General features: G+C 48.9%; 3 protein-coding genes and 1 non-coding gene across 4 annotated transcripts; 2 read left to right on the top strand and 2 right to left on the bottom strand.

Annotated features, from left to right (window-relative positions):
• Positions 1-6,203: 6,203 nt before the first annotated feature.
• Positions 6,204-6,276, bottom strand: TRNAV-UAC. The gene has a single exon. It is a non-coding gene; the product is annotated as a tRNA-Val (tRNA).
• A 180-nt stretch (positions 6,277-6,456) lies between these two features.
• Positions 6,457-9,383, top strand: LOC9629457 (phospholipase D alpha 1). The gene is made up of 4 exons (XM_002992526.2): positions 6,457-6,543; positions 6,617-6,724; positions 6,876-8,754; positions 8,866-9,383. The coding sequence occupies exons 2-4, from the start codon at positions 6,629-6,631 to the stop codon at positions 9,294-9,296; spliced, it is 2,406 nt and encodes an 801-aa protein (XP_002992572.1). The 5' UTR covers positions 6,457-6,543; positions 6,617-6,628; the 3' UTR covers positions 9,297-9,383.
• A 129-nt stretch (positions 9,384-9,512) lies between these two features.
• LOC112343166 lies at positions 9,513-14,545 on the top strand. The gene is made up of 5 exons (XM_024666227.1): positions 9,513-11,463; positions 11,731-11,834; positions 11,929-12,653; positions 12,946-13,220; positions 14,021-14,545. The coding sequence occupies exons 1-5, from the start codon at positions 9,568-9,570 to the stop codon at positions 14,519-14,521; spliced, it is 3,501 nt and encodes a 1,166-aa protein (XP_024521995.1). The 5' UTR covers positions 9,513-9,567; the 3' UTR covers positions 14,522-14,545.
• LOC9629231 (protein NRT1/ PTR FAMILY 8.2) lies at positions 11,568-14,033 on the bottom strand. The gene is made up of 5 exons (XM_002992505.2): positions 13,925-14,033; positions 13,731-13,857; positions 13,457-13,674; positions 12,841-13,397; positions 11,568-12,770 (listed from the first exon to the last, which is right to left on the bottom strand). Exons 1-5 carry the CDS (start codon positions 13,970-13,972, stop codon positions 11,942-11,944), a joined length of 1,779 nt encoding a protein of 592 aa, XP_002992551.2. The 5' UTR covers positions 13,973-14,033; the 3' UTR covers positions 11,568-11,941.
• Positions 14,546-14,567: the final 22 nt, after the last annotated feature.

Here is a 14,567-nt window from a genome sequence, read left to right as displayed (position 1 = left end):
CTTTGCCTTTTGGGAAATGCTGGAGAGCCTTGATCATGGTTTTTGATGACTCACATTTTCTCAAAATCTCTGCATTGATGGTTTTAATGAAGAAGTTTTGAATATTTGGGGCATTCTAGAGCTGGAAAAAAAGTTTGGTCAATTCCACAGAATGGCACTTTCGGATGCATGACACAAGATGCCACCGTACAGAAAAAATTGCGCATATGCTGGTGTCTTTGTGGACGGGATGGGGAAGAACATTGGCTTGATGCATCTTTGCTCTCAAATGGAACAGAGAAATCGAAATACCTTCTGGAAAGCTTGACAAGAAACTTGCGTCTCAAAGAATAATCAAAACGTTAGAAAATATGAGTCATCACATGATCTTATACCAACAAAAACAAAAACGTTAAGTTGATGTGGTTTCTAGAAAACCTGAATCGTGCTTAAAGGAAACTTGTTCAGATTACTATTAAGATGGTTAAGATTGCTTCAGCAAAGAAAAGGAAAATATCTGACAACGAGGAAGACAGTGAAGTAGAAGCTAAGCTTATAAAATAGATAGACTTTCTGAAGAGGTAAATTGAAATCGTTTCTAGGAAATTAAGTAATATTGTTTCCAGAACACTGAGGAAACGCCTGACTAGGCAGAAGAGCAAACACCTGCTCTTAGGCCTGCTCCTAGCAAAACACGAAAGGCGAAGGTACTGCCAGAATTTTTTTAGAAGATCATGCTTTTCTTTTCCAGGGACTGGGCAAGGCGGGTTTAACCATAGCCGCAAAGAAGATCCTGAGGTGTCCACCAAATCAAGCTACAAAAGAGTCTCATCAATAGCAAGGGCTTTTCATGGAGGTAGTGTCACATACTGTTTGTTGGTTTTTTTTTGTGTGTTTCCTGACAAGTGCAATGCAGGTGGAGGAAGGGATGCCATCTAACAATAAGATGGACCTTGGGCAATAAGCGAAACTTAACCGCACGGTGGTCACCAAGGCATTCAAGTTCGGACGCATGCTGAAGAACATACTTCCAGTCAAAGCTTATGGCGAAGAAAATGACAGACCTCGATGTGTTAATTAAGTATATTGCATGCTGTTTATGCTAATCGAGTAGTGCAGCAGCAGGTCCAGTGCGATATTTTGTGGTGAAAAGGGTTGATGATCTCGACATTCTGGTGGAAACGAGCCCACCTGGATATTCTGGACAAGTTAAGTTTGAGGTTCTGGAGAGTTCTCTTGAACATGGGGTCCCTCTATAGCTGTAGACTGAAGTGCGAAGACAAGCTTGGTAAGGAATCCTACGATAGATATCAAGCAGCACTGAACAAGCACATTGGCTTAAAGAACTTTCCAATGGACTCATTATCCCAGTGAGGGAGAGAGAATTCGTGAGATAGTTCATACAAGTGTTTCTTATGCAGTTACCTGCAGGAGTTGCAAGATGCCTATGACAGAAAGATGCAGCAATTCTTGGGCAAAGTACCATTGTGATTTGCAATCTAAATTAATTCTCCTTAAAAAACTTGTGAAAATGACAAATAAATGAAATAAAGTAAACTTAAAATGATGACCATAATTCATTTTATTTATGAAGTTAATCCTTTCATTCCAAATGTTGATTTATTATGTGGTTACTTTAATGCTAATTTTGCTATGTTAACAATATATAAGATTATTGATTAATCCATAGAACAAAATTTTGAAGTAATAGGTATCCTAGTTAAGCCATCATATTTCAAAATTATTATGTATGTGAAAAAAGTCAAGACAATATTGTCTAGAATATAACAAAATTTAAAATTTAAAATAATTTAATATTTATTTAGATTTTACTATATATGAAGGACCTTATATAAATTAATTATCCTTAAAAACTTGTAAATATAAAAATAAAATAAAATAAAATGCATTTAAAATAATGACCACAATTCATTTATATATAATATATATGAATTTATATACAGAAAAGTGCATAAGATGAATTAATTTTTATTTTAAGTTTATCTAAATATAGTAAATTTTAAAATAAATAATAACTTATTATAATTTTTAATTTTTTCTATATTTTAAATAACATTCTTACTAATTTAACCAAGATATCTGCCACTTTGAAATTTTGTTCTATGACTATCTTATATATTATTTATATTACACAATTAGTGTCAAAATAATCACAACAATAAATCAATGGCTCTAATATAATAACTTGATAGCTTCAAAAGTTAAAATGTCAATATCTTTCTATTCAATTCTTTGTTTGAATATTTTGTATTTATAGAAAATTTTGTTAATGAAATTATTACTATATTTAAACCAAATATGTTATATAAAAGTGTAGCTTTAGTGGAAGGGGATATATTTTCTGAGTTAGCTAGTTAGCATTAAATAACACTTATAGGAGAAGTAAACAACATCCATTAGAAGTATTCTTGATCATATTTATTTTAAATTTATCTAAATATAGTAAATTTTAAAATAAATATTAACTTATTTTTGCTATATTCCAGATCTTATGGTTGAACAGCTAAATTTTTTGTTAGTAAATTACAATTACAGCTGAATTACATTTCTTTATCCATTTTATCGCTTTCTGCATGACATCACTGATGCAAAAAAGAAAAATGACTATAAGTCATGAAAGTAAAGACTTACCTGTCATGTGCTTCTTATTTTGTGATGAATGTAAGTTGGTCTCTTAGAATTCTTTCCCATGGCGCTTTCCTTGACACTTCTCTGATAGTTGGGAGAAGAAACCGTTGAATTCTCCAGGTTCCTGTGGTTGCAGAAATGTAAAGGAGGAGTTCAAAAGCAACAAAAACCAAAACTTGGAAAAACACTCACTTCTTGCATCACATAACCTTTCTGAAGACATGACATTGCCTTGTTGTAAGCATTTTCTTTTACGATGCTCCAGAAGATGATCTTCTTCATACCTTGCATTGCTTTCCCAGCGCGAGCAGCATGAGCCAACAAAGCTTCGAAGTCCTGAACTGGATTAATGCTGCCCACTTCCTCAACTTGAAGCCCAGAGAAGCTGGCAAATGATAGAATACTGGGAAATGTTTGCTTGTTTTGCATCTGGCTTGTCTCAGTTCTATCTTTCCAAATACTTCTCTGAGCTGTAAAGAAATAATACATTACCTGCACATGCACTAAAGTAAACTGCCTGCAAAGTTTTTCCCACCTTTTTCATCAGACTCGGTTCCACGATCTGCTTCTGTGTGTCATCCAAAGACACTGCTTTATAAACAAAAGTTATAAACCCGGTCTTCAGAACATCATCATCATCATCAGGAGCAAAGTTTCCCAAGTTTCCCAATCTGCAAAGTTTCCCAACCTGCCACAGCCGTCGTTCAAGGGAGGGTTGGTTGACATGGTTGTCAGAAATTTCTTTGTGGATGTCCAAACGGTGAGCAACACAACTTGAGTGTTCATTGGTTGAGTGAGGCAACGCGTTTCTCCTAAATAGGAGGCAGATGCTCACGGCCGTCCGATCTCGTGCATGGTAAAATTTTCTTGATCTTCAAACAAGAGGCTCTAGCGAGTTTCGAACTCTCGCCCACTACACTATGGAACCATGATCAAAGTCCCTTTGCGCGGGACATTTGCTGGAATCGATGAAAGCTCTAAATACGTTGCACCGACGATCAATCTTAATACAAAAATCTAAGTTTTAAATCCCCATGGACAGGGGCAAGGCACGAGCCACAGGCATGATTTTTGCCATTCTACACGAAAGATCCACCGCTGCAAAAGGATGTTGGAGATCATCTCTCGCTGCCAGAGCCTAGTTCGAAGGTGCCATTGGAAAGAAGGCGCTGATCGTCTGGGCTTTGGACAATCCAATCACTGTAGATGCCTTTGTGGAAATCAAGCTTGCCTATGGATGTCTATACGAGAGTGTTGGGGTGGTTCTTTAAGATGTACAGGTTGTGAAGCATCAGTATTAACAAGAAGCTCTCTCCTTTTTCTGTGCCGAACTAATTCTACATTACAGTTTGAATGTACTACTTTAGGATGAGTCATCCCAACCCTCAAGGAAGTACATCATGTGCTGGTTTTATTCCCTTTTATTTCTGTGATTTATACTGCACACGAAGGTTCAGACATTCTTTGGACTTCCCGCTGCAATCAAAACCTGTGCACGCTGCCAGCGGGCCTCTTGAACCATGGAGGTGATCTTGTATACCGAATCAATTACATCACGTACTATGAGGACGCTGTTGGCCTGGCACGGAAGAAAACAGCTGTTTTGGAGTTTGAGAAGGTAATGGCCTTCAAGCACTCCATGCCGTTTATGCAATTGATCACAGGAATGCCTGTTCTTCTCAGGGAACTGCTCGTTCACAATTGTAAAGCAGTGAAGGGTTTTGTTACAAAGGGTCAATTACTCAAAATTATTATAGTTTATATAAATTTATTCTTCAACTAAATAATAATTATATTCACATAAAAACCTAGTAAACAAACTCAAACCACTTTCCAGATTCTTAGACGTTGAATGATTGAAGCGGAATCTTGCAAGATTCTCTGTTTTTGCAAAATTTTAAGGAGATCTCGCGTCAACGTCGCCGTGCTTCCTCCACAGCGAGCTCGCAGATCTCCAACGGCGAACACCAACGTACCAGCCTAGTTGGATCCAAATCCTGAGGTAGATGTTGGTCCCCGCCAGAGACTTGTTGTTCTTCATGAAAGGCAGGCCCATGTTGAACGCCCAGATCACGTACTCCTCCTTGGTGACGCTTTCCCTGTCCGCCCTGAACTTGCGAGTGAAATGCTTGGCCAGGTCCTTGAATAGCTCTTTGTCTATCTGGGGCGTCAGAGAGACGATCGTAAAGATCATACACAAGGCTTTGTTGATGATTCTCCTGTCAGGGAATCCATGTTAGATGCTGGAAGGAATCGTTTTCATTGTCATACATCCGAAGGTATAGAGTCTTTTCAGGGAGTGTGGGGATGGGAATTAGGAACGGCTCCTTGTGGTCTCTGCAAGAAGGAAAAGATTCAGTTCCAGTAAGATATTGTCAAGAACGGCAAAGAACTTACGGATCATCGTACAGGAGGAGTGCTGCGTTGCTACTGCGGCTAGCCGCGGGATTGTTGACACTCCCACTAGCAGCGGGATTGCTGGTACCTCCGCCACTGCTCTTCCCGGGATTGCTGGTACTGCAGCTAGCGGGATCGCTCTTACTGCCGCCACCACTGCTCTTTGCGGGCTTGCTGGTACTGCCGCTTGCGGGATCACATTTATTGCCACCACCACTGCTCTTGGCGGGATCGCTTTTACTGCCGCCACCACTATTCTTCTTTTTCGCGCCTTTCTTCCTGGAAAAAAACATTATACGATCTATAGGACCAAAGTTTAAAACGAACAAGAGGCCGGAAGGAAGAGGCAAAGAGCTAGGAAGGCAAAGGGACGGGAGGAGGATTTGATACCGAGCCGCATTCCAATATTTCAAAGGACGGATTCTCCTATCGGGAGGCATCCCCCGTGCTGCCCGATCAAATCTGTCCGATAGAACGATTATAGCAAATGCGAGCATTTATTCTGGCTTTGCGCATGCCGATCGGCTGAGGGAAGGCAAGAATCTGGCAAGCTTCATGGAGCGCAAGAATCTGCTCAGAAAGGAATGGTAGAGAAAATTTCCAGAGTACATCGCAGGAAGACATCGATGAGATCTAACCTTCTGCCCATCCCCATCCCGTCCAAAAAGACACGAGCTTGGAGGAACCCTCAGATTTTAATATACGCTTCGCTCCTTTGATATCTAGCATTCTTTTCTGTACTGTGCACGAAGAGGCATCTTGTGCCATGCACCCCAAAGTGGGCATTTGCTGGAATCGCTTTTCCAACACTGGAGTTTGACAGTCAAAATTAAACACTGACTGGAATATTTTATATATTTATCAAAATTCTTCACTAAAGAAGTCATGAAACAACATAATCCAACACAAGAAGAAATTAGTGGCTCTAACATTTCCCAAAAGGCAAAGAGAAATTGTTGGTTTCAGAATGCAAACGTATGGAACCATGACATCCTGAAGCATTTGCTGAACTGCTTTTCGAGCTCTAGAACACTTCCAAGTATTCATAAAAAAATTCTAAAACCATCCAACAACAATTTCGAGATTCGAACTCAACCTTTTACGTATGTATTGAATATTATTTAGGGCTGCAGTTTGATCAATTCGCATTTCGCAAAAGGAATTTTCAATTAACAAGATGGTTCCAGCGAGTTTCGAACTCGCGGCCTTTTGCGTGTAAAGCAAACGTGATGACCACTACACTATGGAACCATGATGTTGCTTGTAAGCAAGGTTTTCCCGCTAAGTGCTAGCTAAGCAGCGGCGCTAACAAAGTGCTCCAACCATGTGAGATTTAAGTGTCGGTGGGGTAAAGGTGAAAGAATGCGCGTTATTTGGATCGTGCCTTTAACCGAAACGGGCAACAGAGATAAAATAGATTAAAAAGGAAGAGGACACGTAGCGATATAAAAGCTACAGCCCTGCTTACTGTTCTTCCCTCGCTATCGCTCGTCCATCGCCTAGCATCTTGATCTCGAGGTAAGCAAGCGCCCGGATTCGCGACCGCGGGCCTTGGGGATCGATTGGAGGTCTAAATCGCCGGATTTTGCAGGGATTTCGGGCAATGGCGTTCATTCTCCTCCATGGAACCCTCCATGCCACGATCTACGAGGCCTCGGACCTGGAGCACGATCACAGCGCCGGGGGTTTCTTCAATAAGGTGTGCTATCTCGATCGATCTAGAGCCAATTTTCTGCGGCCGTGATCTAGGCCTAGCCAGATCCCAAATCTTGTCCAAGATTTCTTCTTCTTTGGCACATTTCTTTGGAGTTCTTGCGCTATTGATCATCCTTTTTTTTCCCTTGCTCCAGATTATCGGAGGAATCACTGGCGATGGCTCACACAAGTTCTATGCCACGGTCGATCTGGAGAAGACTCGCGTGGGCCGGACGCGCATGATTGGAAAGGGCGAGTCATGGAACGAGAGCTTCCACATTTACTGCGCACACAATGTTTCCAAGGTGGTGGTGACCATCAAGGACGACAAGGCCATCGGGGCGGTGCTCCTGGGCCGAGCTAGCATCGAGGTCTCGGAGCTCCTCAGCGGCGAGACTGTGGAGAACTGGTATGATCTCTACGACGACAACGGTGAGAAGCGTGGCGACTCCAAGGTCCGGATCAAGCTCCAGTTCCACGAGGCCACCAACGATCCTCGCTTTGGCCGAGGACTTTGCGATGGAAGGAAGTTCCAGGGTGTGCCTTTCACGTACTGCCAGCAGCGGAAGGGATGCAAGGTGACACTCTACCAGGACGCTCATATGACCGAGAACTTCCTGCCCGATATCAAGCTCGCGGGTGGTGGGAAGCATGCCGAGACCAGGTGCTGGGAGGACGTCTTTGAAGCTCTCACCAATGCCAAGCACCTCATCTATATCACCGGCTGGTCCGTCTACACCGAGATCAAGCTCATCCGAGATCCCGAGAGGCAAATCCCCGGCAGCTCTGGCGTCACTCTCGGCGAGCTTCTCAAGAGGAAAGCCGAGGAGGGAGTTCGTGTGCTCATGCTGGTGTGGGACGACAGGACGTCGATTCCCATCGTCAGGATGGACGGGCTCATGGCAACTCACGACCAGGAAACTCTCGACTACTTCAGGGGCACGCAGGTCAAGTGCTTGCTGTGTCCGCGCAATCCAGACGACGGCTTGAGCGTGGTGCAAGAGTTCCAGATCGGCACCATGTTCACTCACCACCAGAAGACCATCATTGTCGATTCTCCTCTCCCGGGAGCTCAGGGTGATTCGCAGCAGCGAAGAATTGTCAGCTTCGTGGGAGGGATCGACCTCTGCGATGGACGCTACGACAACCAGTACCACTCGCTCTTCCGGACGCTCGATTCCTACCATGGTGACGACTTCCACCAGCCAAATTTCCAGACCGCGAGCATCAAGAAGGGAGGGCCGAGAGAGCCGTGGCATGACATCCATTCCAAGCTCGAGGGGCCGGTTGCCTGGGACGTCCTCCACAACTTCGAGCAGCGGTGGCTGAAGCAGGCGGACGAGAAGGACTTGCTGCTGCCAATAAGAGAAGTCAGCGACATCGAGCCCCCGGCCGAGGTGACTTTCCGGGACGATCCCTCGACATGGAACGTTCAGCTGTTCCGGTCTATCGACGGTGGTGCCGCGGCAAACTTCCCCGAGGATCCAGAGCTCGCGGCCAAGGCTGGGCTTGTGAGCGGCAAAGACAGCACCATCGACCGCAGCATCCAGGACGCCTACATTCATGCCATCCGGCGAGCAAAGGACTTCATCTACATCGAGAACCAGTACTTCCTTGGGAGCTCGTTTGCGTGGGACACTGACACCGACGCCGGTGCGTACCACTTGATCGCCAGAGAGCTGGCTCTCAAAGTCGTCAACAAGATCGAGCAGGGCGAGCGGTTCGTCATCTACGTGGTGGTTCCAATGTGGCCTGAGGGACTCCCCGAGAGTGGACAGGTGCTCGCCATCCTCGACTGGCAGAAGAAGACGCTGGACATGATGTACAGGTCGATTGCGCAGGCTTTGGACGCCAAGGGGATCACCGACGAGAGTCCAAAGGACTACCTCACTTTCTTCTGCCTGGGAAACCGAGAGACCCCGCAAGACGGCGACTACGTCCCGCCGGAGGCCATCGAGGAGGAGGCAACGAACTACAAGGCAGCACAGGAGCACAGGAGGTTCATGATCTACGTTCACTCCAAGATGATGATCGGTAAGTCTTCCAGCCTTTTCGTTTTCTTTCCACGCTCAAACTTTCACGGTCGAGTCCATAGTCATAGTTTTTGTTCTAGTACACTTGACTGACTAGACTTTCTCGTAACAGTGGACGACGAGTACATCATCGTCGGGTCGGCCAACATCAACCAGCGCTCCATGGACGGCGGCCGCGACACGGAGATCGCCATGGGAGCGTACCAGCCGTTCCACACGTGTCACCACCACGCTCCTCGCGGCGACGTCCACGGCTTCCGGATGTCGCTGTGGTACGAGCATCTCGGCAAGCTGGACAACGCGTACCTCCACCCCTCGAGCTTGGAGTGCGTGAGGAAGGTGAACGAGCTCGCGGACGAGTACTGGGCGATGTTTGCCGGCGAAGAGGTGGTGGATCTCCCCGGGCATTTGCTGAGCTACCCGATTGGAATCACGACCACTGGAGAGGTTTGCGAGCTTCCGGGGCGATCGCAGTTCCCGGACACCAAGGCCAACATCCTGGGAGCGAAGTCGGATGTTTTGCCACCTATCTTAACGTCTTAGAGTGGTGTGATCTTAGAACTCTATGTTAATTTTTAAAGTCAACTATCGATTAAAGTACAAAATAATCGACATGTCAATAAGTCCTAACCCTAATGTAGTCAAGTCAAAAAGCCCGAATATACTAGTTGACTTTGACGAAGAGAGTTCTACTTTGAACTGACCAACATGCCGGTCAACTCACGATATACCTTCTTTAAAGAATGCAGAAGGGAAGATAGAGGTCACTGGGATGTTTAGTTTCTTCTTCTTCTAGCTGGGCCTCCCTCCAGCGATGGCGGGATTCCTGGCGCTCATCCTCTCCAGCTTATGGGTTCTTCTCCTCTTGGGCGGCTGCCATGGAGAGGAATTGGAATTCGCGACGAGCGTGGACACCTCCGACATCGCGGCTCTCCGCTCCTTCGCCACCCACATCCGCCACGACCCCAGCGGCGCGCTGCGCTCCTGGCGCCGCGACGAGGAGGCTTGCACCGCCTGGAGCGGCGTGGAGTGCTCGTGGATCCACGGCAGCCAGGGATTCCGCGTCGTCTCCATCCGGCTGCCCAAATCTCTCCTGGAAGGTGAGCTCTCCCCGCGGCTGGGGCTCCTCTCGGAGCTCCGCGTGCTGGATCTGTCCGGCAATCGTCTCTCGGGCCTCATCCCGGACGAGATTGCCCAGCTGCCCAAGCTCCGCTCCATCGATCTCTCCAGCAATCGCCTCGTGGGTCGGATCCCTACTGGGAATGGGAATGGGAATGGGAATTCCCTGCGCAGCGCCGCGGCATTCGCTGGGAATCCCGGCCTCTGTGGCTGGCCCTTAGATCGCGAGTGTCCTCCATCCTCGATCATCACCACGAAGAAGCACTATTCCAGTGCCCGGCGAGCGCTCCTCCAGGACGGCGCTACAGCTCCATCGCCATCGCAATCGCCGACCCCTCCGAGCTCCAATGGCAGCGAAGCTCCATCGCCCAGCGCCGCCCCGGCAGGGTCACCCCCGCGGCACAAGGGGCGCAGCAGGGCGCGGCGGTGGGGCATCGGCGCGGCGCTGGGCGTGCTCGCCGGCTCGGTCTCGGGCGTGCTCGTGGGCATCATCGCGCGCGCGGGGATCATCATCTACAAGCGCGCGCGCGCCAAGAACGGTCCCATCATCTTCTTCCACAAGCTCACGCCCAAGATGCTCGCCTTCCTCGATTCCCCAGAGTCCTTCCAGCAAATGCCCCTCCTGGGCGCCGGCGGCGCAGGCAAGGTCTACAAAGCCGTGCTTGAGGGCGGCATGGAGGTGGCGGTCAAGCGAATCCCGATCCAGCCGCCCGAGCCGCCGTCGTCGTCCGATGGCTCGCGATCCAGCGGCAAGGGCAGCTTCGGCAAGCGCCACACGCTCGCCGAGATGGAGACACTTGGCAAGATCCGCCACGTCAACCTCGCGTGGCTCTACGCGTACATACTCAAGCCCGACGCCCACCTCCTCCTCTACCAGTACATGCCGCGCGGTAGCCTCCAGGACGTGCTGGCCCGGGTCCGCGACGGCGCGATGGAGCTCGAGTGGTCCGCGCGGCAGCGGATCGCCACCGGCATGGTGCGCGGGCTTAAGTACCTCCACTTCGATTGCAGCCCAAAGATTCTCCACCGCGACCTCAAGACGAGCAACATCTTGCTGGACGAGGAGCTGGAGGCGCACCTGGGCGACTTCGGGCTGGCCAAGGCGCTGCCCGACGGCATGACGCACGTCACGACGCAGGTGGCGGGCACCATCGGGTACATCGCGCCCGAGTACCACCAGACATGCAAGTTCACCGTGAGCAGCGACGTCTACAGCATGGGCATCGTCCTCGGCGTGCTCATCAGCGGCCGCGAGCCCACCGACGAGTTCTTCAAGGATTTCCCCGGCGGCATCGTGCCGTGGATGTGCTACCTCGTCCAGAGCGGCCAGGAGCTCAAGGGGATCGACCCGACACTGCTCAAGCCAGCAGCGCGAGCAGGAGAAGAAGGTGGCGGCGATGATACTCTCGGCCAAAACCCGGCATTTGCGAATCTGGACGAGATAACCGAGATGAAGCGGGCGATGCGAATCGCTTGCTTGTGCACCAAGTTGAATCCACAGGACCGCCCCTCCACGAAGGACGTGCTCGTCATGCTCAACCCAGGGAAGCTGGAGAACGTCCGTCCCATGGAGGAGCTCCTGCGAGATGGATGAGAGGAGAAAAACTAAACGATACGTACTTGGAAGCTGTGAGCTCAGGAAAGCTTTTCATCATCAACTTTATACGTACGTGGAAGCTGTGAGCTCAAGAAAGCTTTCATTAAAGTGTGGCTTTCCCATTAAGAACAAGTATGAAACAAACATTATATACGTACTTGGTGACGAGCGAGCTTATTCTTGAACTTCAATCACAAACTTCTCAATGAGAAATCAAACCAAGAATTACGTACTTGGTGTGTTGGTCTTCCTTCGTATCAGGGTCCGGCGATCACACCAGCCTGGCGAGACTTCTTCGTCTCAACCGGGCTGCTGTTAAACGTAAACACCCACCAGCATGATCGTCTCCAGGACACTCCGTCCTCGTTTAAAATATGAGTATTTTTTGTTGGCTCGTCCGAGGCTTTGACCAGATCACACTCCCCTCGTTGACTAAAGCTTGACTTTTACTGTACACAGTCAAGCTTTTCTTTTACTTAGTCGCCTTATACTTGAAGCGATACGCGAATGGAAGATAGAAGAGAAAGTTGACGACGCTGAGCGCTACCAAGAGCCAAAAGAAGTAGTCAATGTGGCCATGGTTGAGGTTGTCGGCGATCCATCCGGGCTTCCCATCCCTCCGGGTGATCTTGGTGACTATGGTCACCAGCAAGCTCGAGAGGTAGTTCCCGAGCGCCACCGTCGCCAGCGACAGCGCCGAGCCCAAGCTCCGCATGGCGTCGGGCGACTGCTCGTAGAAGAACTCGAGCTGCCCGATGAAGGTGAACACCTCCGACGCCCCGATGATGAAGTACTGGGGGATTTGCCAGAAGATGCTGAGCTGCGCGTTGAGGAGCTTCGGGAAGTTCTTGTCGTCGGCATCCACCAGGCCTTTCTCCCTCGCGACTCGCAGACGCTGGATCTCCAGGACCGCCGCCACCACCATGGAGATCGTGGAGATGACGAGACCGATTCCCATCCTCTGGAGCTGCGTGAATCCCTGTGGATGGCCGGTGTACTTGCGGACGAAGGGGACGAGCAGGCGGTCGTAGATCGGGACCAAGATCAACACGCTGAGCGGGTCAAACATGGAGAGCGATGCCGACGGGACCTTGAAGGTGCCGAGGATGTAGTCCATCTTGAGGCCTTGCACCACGAACAACGTCGACATCTGAGCATAGACTGTGGAGAAGACGATGACGCTGGCCCAGATAGGAACGATTCGTAGCAGGATCTTCACTTCCTCGACTTGAGTGACCGTGCAAAGATTCCACTTTGTCGTCGGTCTGGACTTGTCCTCGATCGCTGCCTTGTCCAGGAAACTTTCAAACCGAAAGTCACAAGAACTTAGAACGAAGCGAAGCCCGCAAAAATATATAAGGAGCACTTCACCTGTATTCTGCTGTGTGCTGGATTTTTCGGCTCCCTTCGATGGCGGACGCCTTCCCGTCGACCTCGTAGAGCATGGTCTCGTCGGCTGGAAGACGTAGCCTCCAGTTCCGGATGGCTGCGACGATAACTTGAGCGATCCGAGTGAGCGGACTTCCTCCTGGTTTCTGGTGCCTGTACTGCTTGGACCCGATGAAGAAGCTCACAATGGCTATTCCCATTGCTGCTGCCGGTATGCCAAATCCCCAGGCCCAGTTGACGCTTTGCTGGATGTAGACGAGAAAGGTGCTGGCGATCATGGCACCGACGTTGATCGAGAAGTAGAACCAGTTGAAGAAGACAGTCATATACTTCTTCTCCGAGGGGTCTTCGTCGTCAAACTGGTCTGCTCCAAAGGTTGAAACGCAAGGCTTGATTCCACCAGTGCCCAGCGCTACCAGATAGAGAGCCAGATAGAATGATCCGATCTGACCAGGCGAGGCCCCAGGACAAACGTCCCCCACACAAGATGGTGGTTTTAACGATGGAACTGACGCTGATAACGTGAGCAGAACCATTCCCTGTAAGAAAAACGAACTTTTAGCTGCGAAGCTATGAAAGTCGAGAAAGAAGAACTTACCACAAAGTATACAGAAGAGAAGGCAGCGATCGTCCAGTAGCGACCGAGGTAGGCATCGGCCAAGAAAGCTCCTATGAGAGGAGTGATGTCACAAGTTCCAGACCAGTTCGTCACATTGGTCGATGCAGTCGCGTTGTGCTGATGGAGTTTGTCGGTCAGAAACACCACCAAGTTTATGGACATTCCATAGTAGGCAAGCCTCTCACAGCATTCGTTTCCTGTTCAAGGCAAGATCAAGCAAGATATCAAAAAGTTTCGTTTTTTTGTTGCTCACCCAAGATATAAGGACACGCTTTCCAGCCGCCGGTAGTTCTCCTATCAGCAGGATTGTTCTTCCAATCCACAGTGCCGTCCTTTGTGATGAAGCTCTCTTTCTCCAGATCTTCGCCATTTTCAAGATCCTTACAAAGGCGAAAGCACCAATGTGTCTTCCATTCTCCTTAATTTCTTCCAAGAGAAATTCCTCACCTTGGTAGTGCTAGCGTCGGCGACGGTGCTCTCCTCCATGGCTCCCATCCCTTTCCACTCACACACGAAAATTTGGAACTTTCAAGGGAGCTTTAGAACCAGAGTTTCCAGCCTCGATTCTGGTCTAAAGTTTTCTCGATCGCTCATCTGGCGAACCGGACGACACATTTGGCGCCGTATGGCGACGATGAGATGGTGATGCGTCTTTTAATCCTCTCCTGTGGCTCCAATAGTCCAAAAGTCCTCTCCCGGGTCAAACCCGCGATCCAGACTCCGGAGTCTCGCCCACGGCATTGGCGCCTTTCGACCGATCCACAGGAGCTCAAGGGGATCGACCCGACACTGCTCAAGCCAGCAGCGCGAGGAGGGGAAGAAGGTGGCGGCGATGATACTCTCGGCCAAAACCCGGCATTTGCCAATCTGGACGAGATAACCGAGATGAAGCGGGCGATGCGAATCGCTTGCTTGTGCACCAAGTTGAATCCACAGGACCGCCCCTCCACGAAGGACGTGCTCGTCATGCTCAACCCAGGGAAGCTGAAGAACGTCCGTCCCATGGAGGAGCCCCTGCGAGATGGACGACAGAAGCAAAACTAAACGATACGTACTTGGAAGCTGTGAGCTCAGAAAAGCTTTCATCATC

The sequence above is a fragment of the Selaginella moellendorffii genome, unplaced genomic scaffold (assembly GCF_000143415.4).
Source record: "Selaginella moellendorffii unplaced genomic scaffold, v1.0 SELMOscaffold_137, whole genome shotgun sequence".
Lineage (NCBI taxonomy): Eukaryota > Viridiplantae > Streptophyta > Lycopodiopsida > Selaginellales > Selaginellaceae > Selaginella > Selaginella moellendorffii.
Note: the sequence above shows the minus strand (reverse complement) of the source record. Positions and strands in the feature narration are given on the sequence as shown.

What these genes read in the sequence shown, in the direction of transcription:
- LOC112343166 (XM_024666227.1), top strand. Translation starts at nt 9,568, where the DNA reads ATGGCGGGATTCCTGGCGCTCATCCTCTCCAGCTTATGGGTTCTTCTC. An exon ending in CTCCAGGACACTCCGTCCTC is followed by an intron (nt 11,835 to 11,928) that starts GTTTAAAATATG and finishes TACTGTACACAG; the next exon opens with TCAAGCTTTTCTTTTACTTA. An exon ending in TGGAGAAGACGATGACGCTG is followed by an intron (nt 12,654 to 12,945) that starts GCCCAGATAGGA and finishes CGTAGCCTCCAG; the next exon opens with TTCCGGATGGCTGCGACGAT.
- LOC9629231 (XM_002992505.2), bottom strand. Translation starts at nt 13,972, where the DNA reads ATGGGAGCCATGGAGGAGAGCACCGTCGCCGACGCTAGCACTACCAAG. An exon ending in TCTCTTCTGTATACTTTGTG is followed by an intron (nt 13,398 to 13,456) that starts GTAAGTTCTTCT and finishes TTTTTCTTACAG; the next exon opens with GGAATGGTTCTGCTCACGTT. An exon ending in CAGCACACAGCAGAATACAG is followed by an intron (nt 12,771 to 12,840) that starts GTGAAGTGCTCC and finishes TCGGTTTGAAAG; the next exon opens with TTTCCTGGACAAGGCAGCGA.
- LOC9629457 (XM_002992526.2), top strand. Translation starts at nt 6,629, where the DNA reads ATGGCGTTCATTCTCCTCCATGGAACCCTCCATGCCACGATCTACGAG. An exon ending in CCGGGGGTTTCTTCAATAAG is followed by an intron (nt 6,725 to 6,875) that starts GTGTGCTATCTC and finishes CCCTTGCTCCAG; the next exon opens with ATTATCGGAGGAATCACTGG. An exon ending in TCACTCCAAGATGATGATCG is followed by an intron (nt 8,755 to 8,865) that starts GTAAGTCTTCCA and finishes TTCTCGTAACAG; the next exon opens with TGGACGACGAGTACATCATC.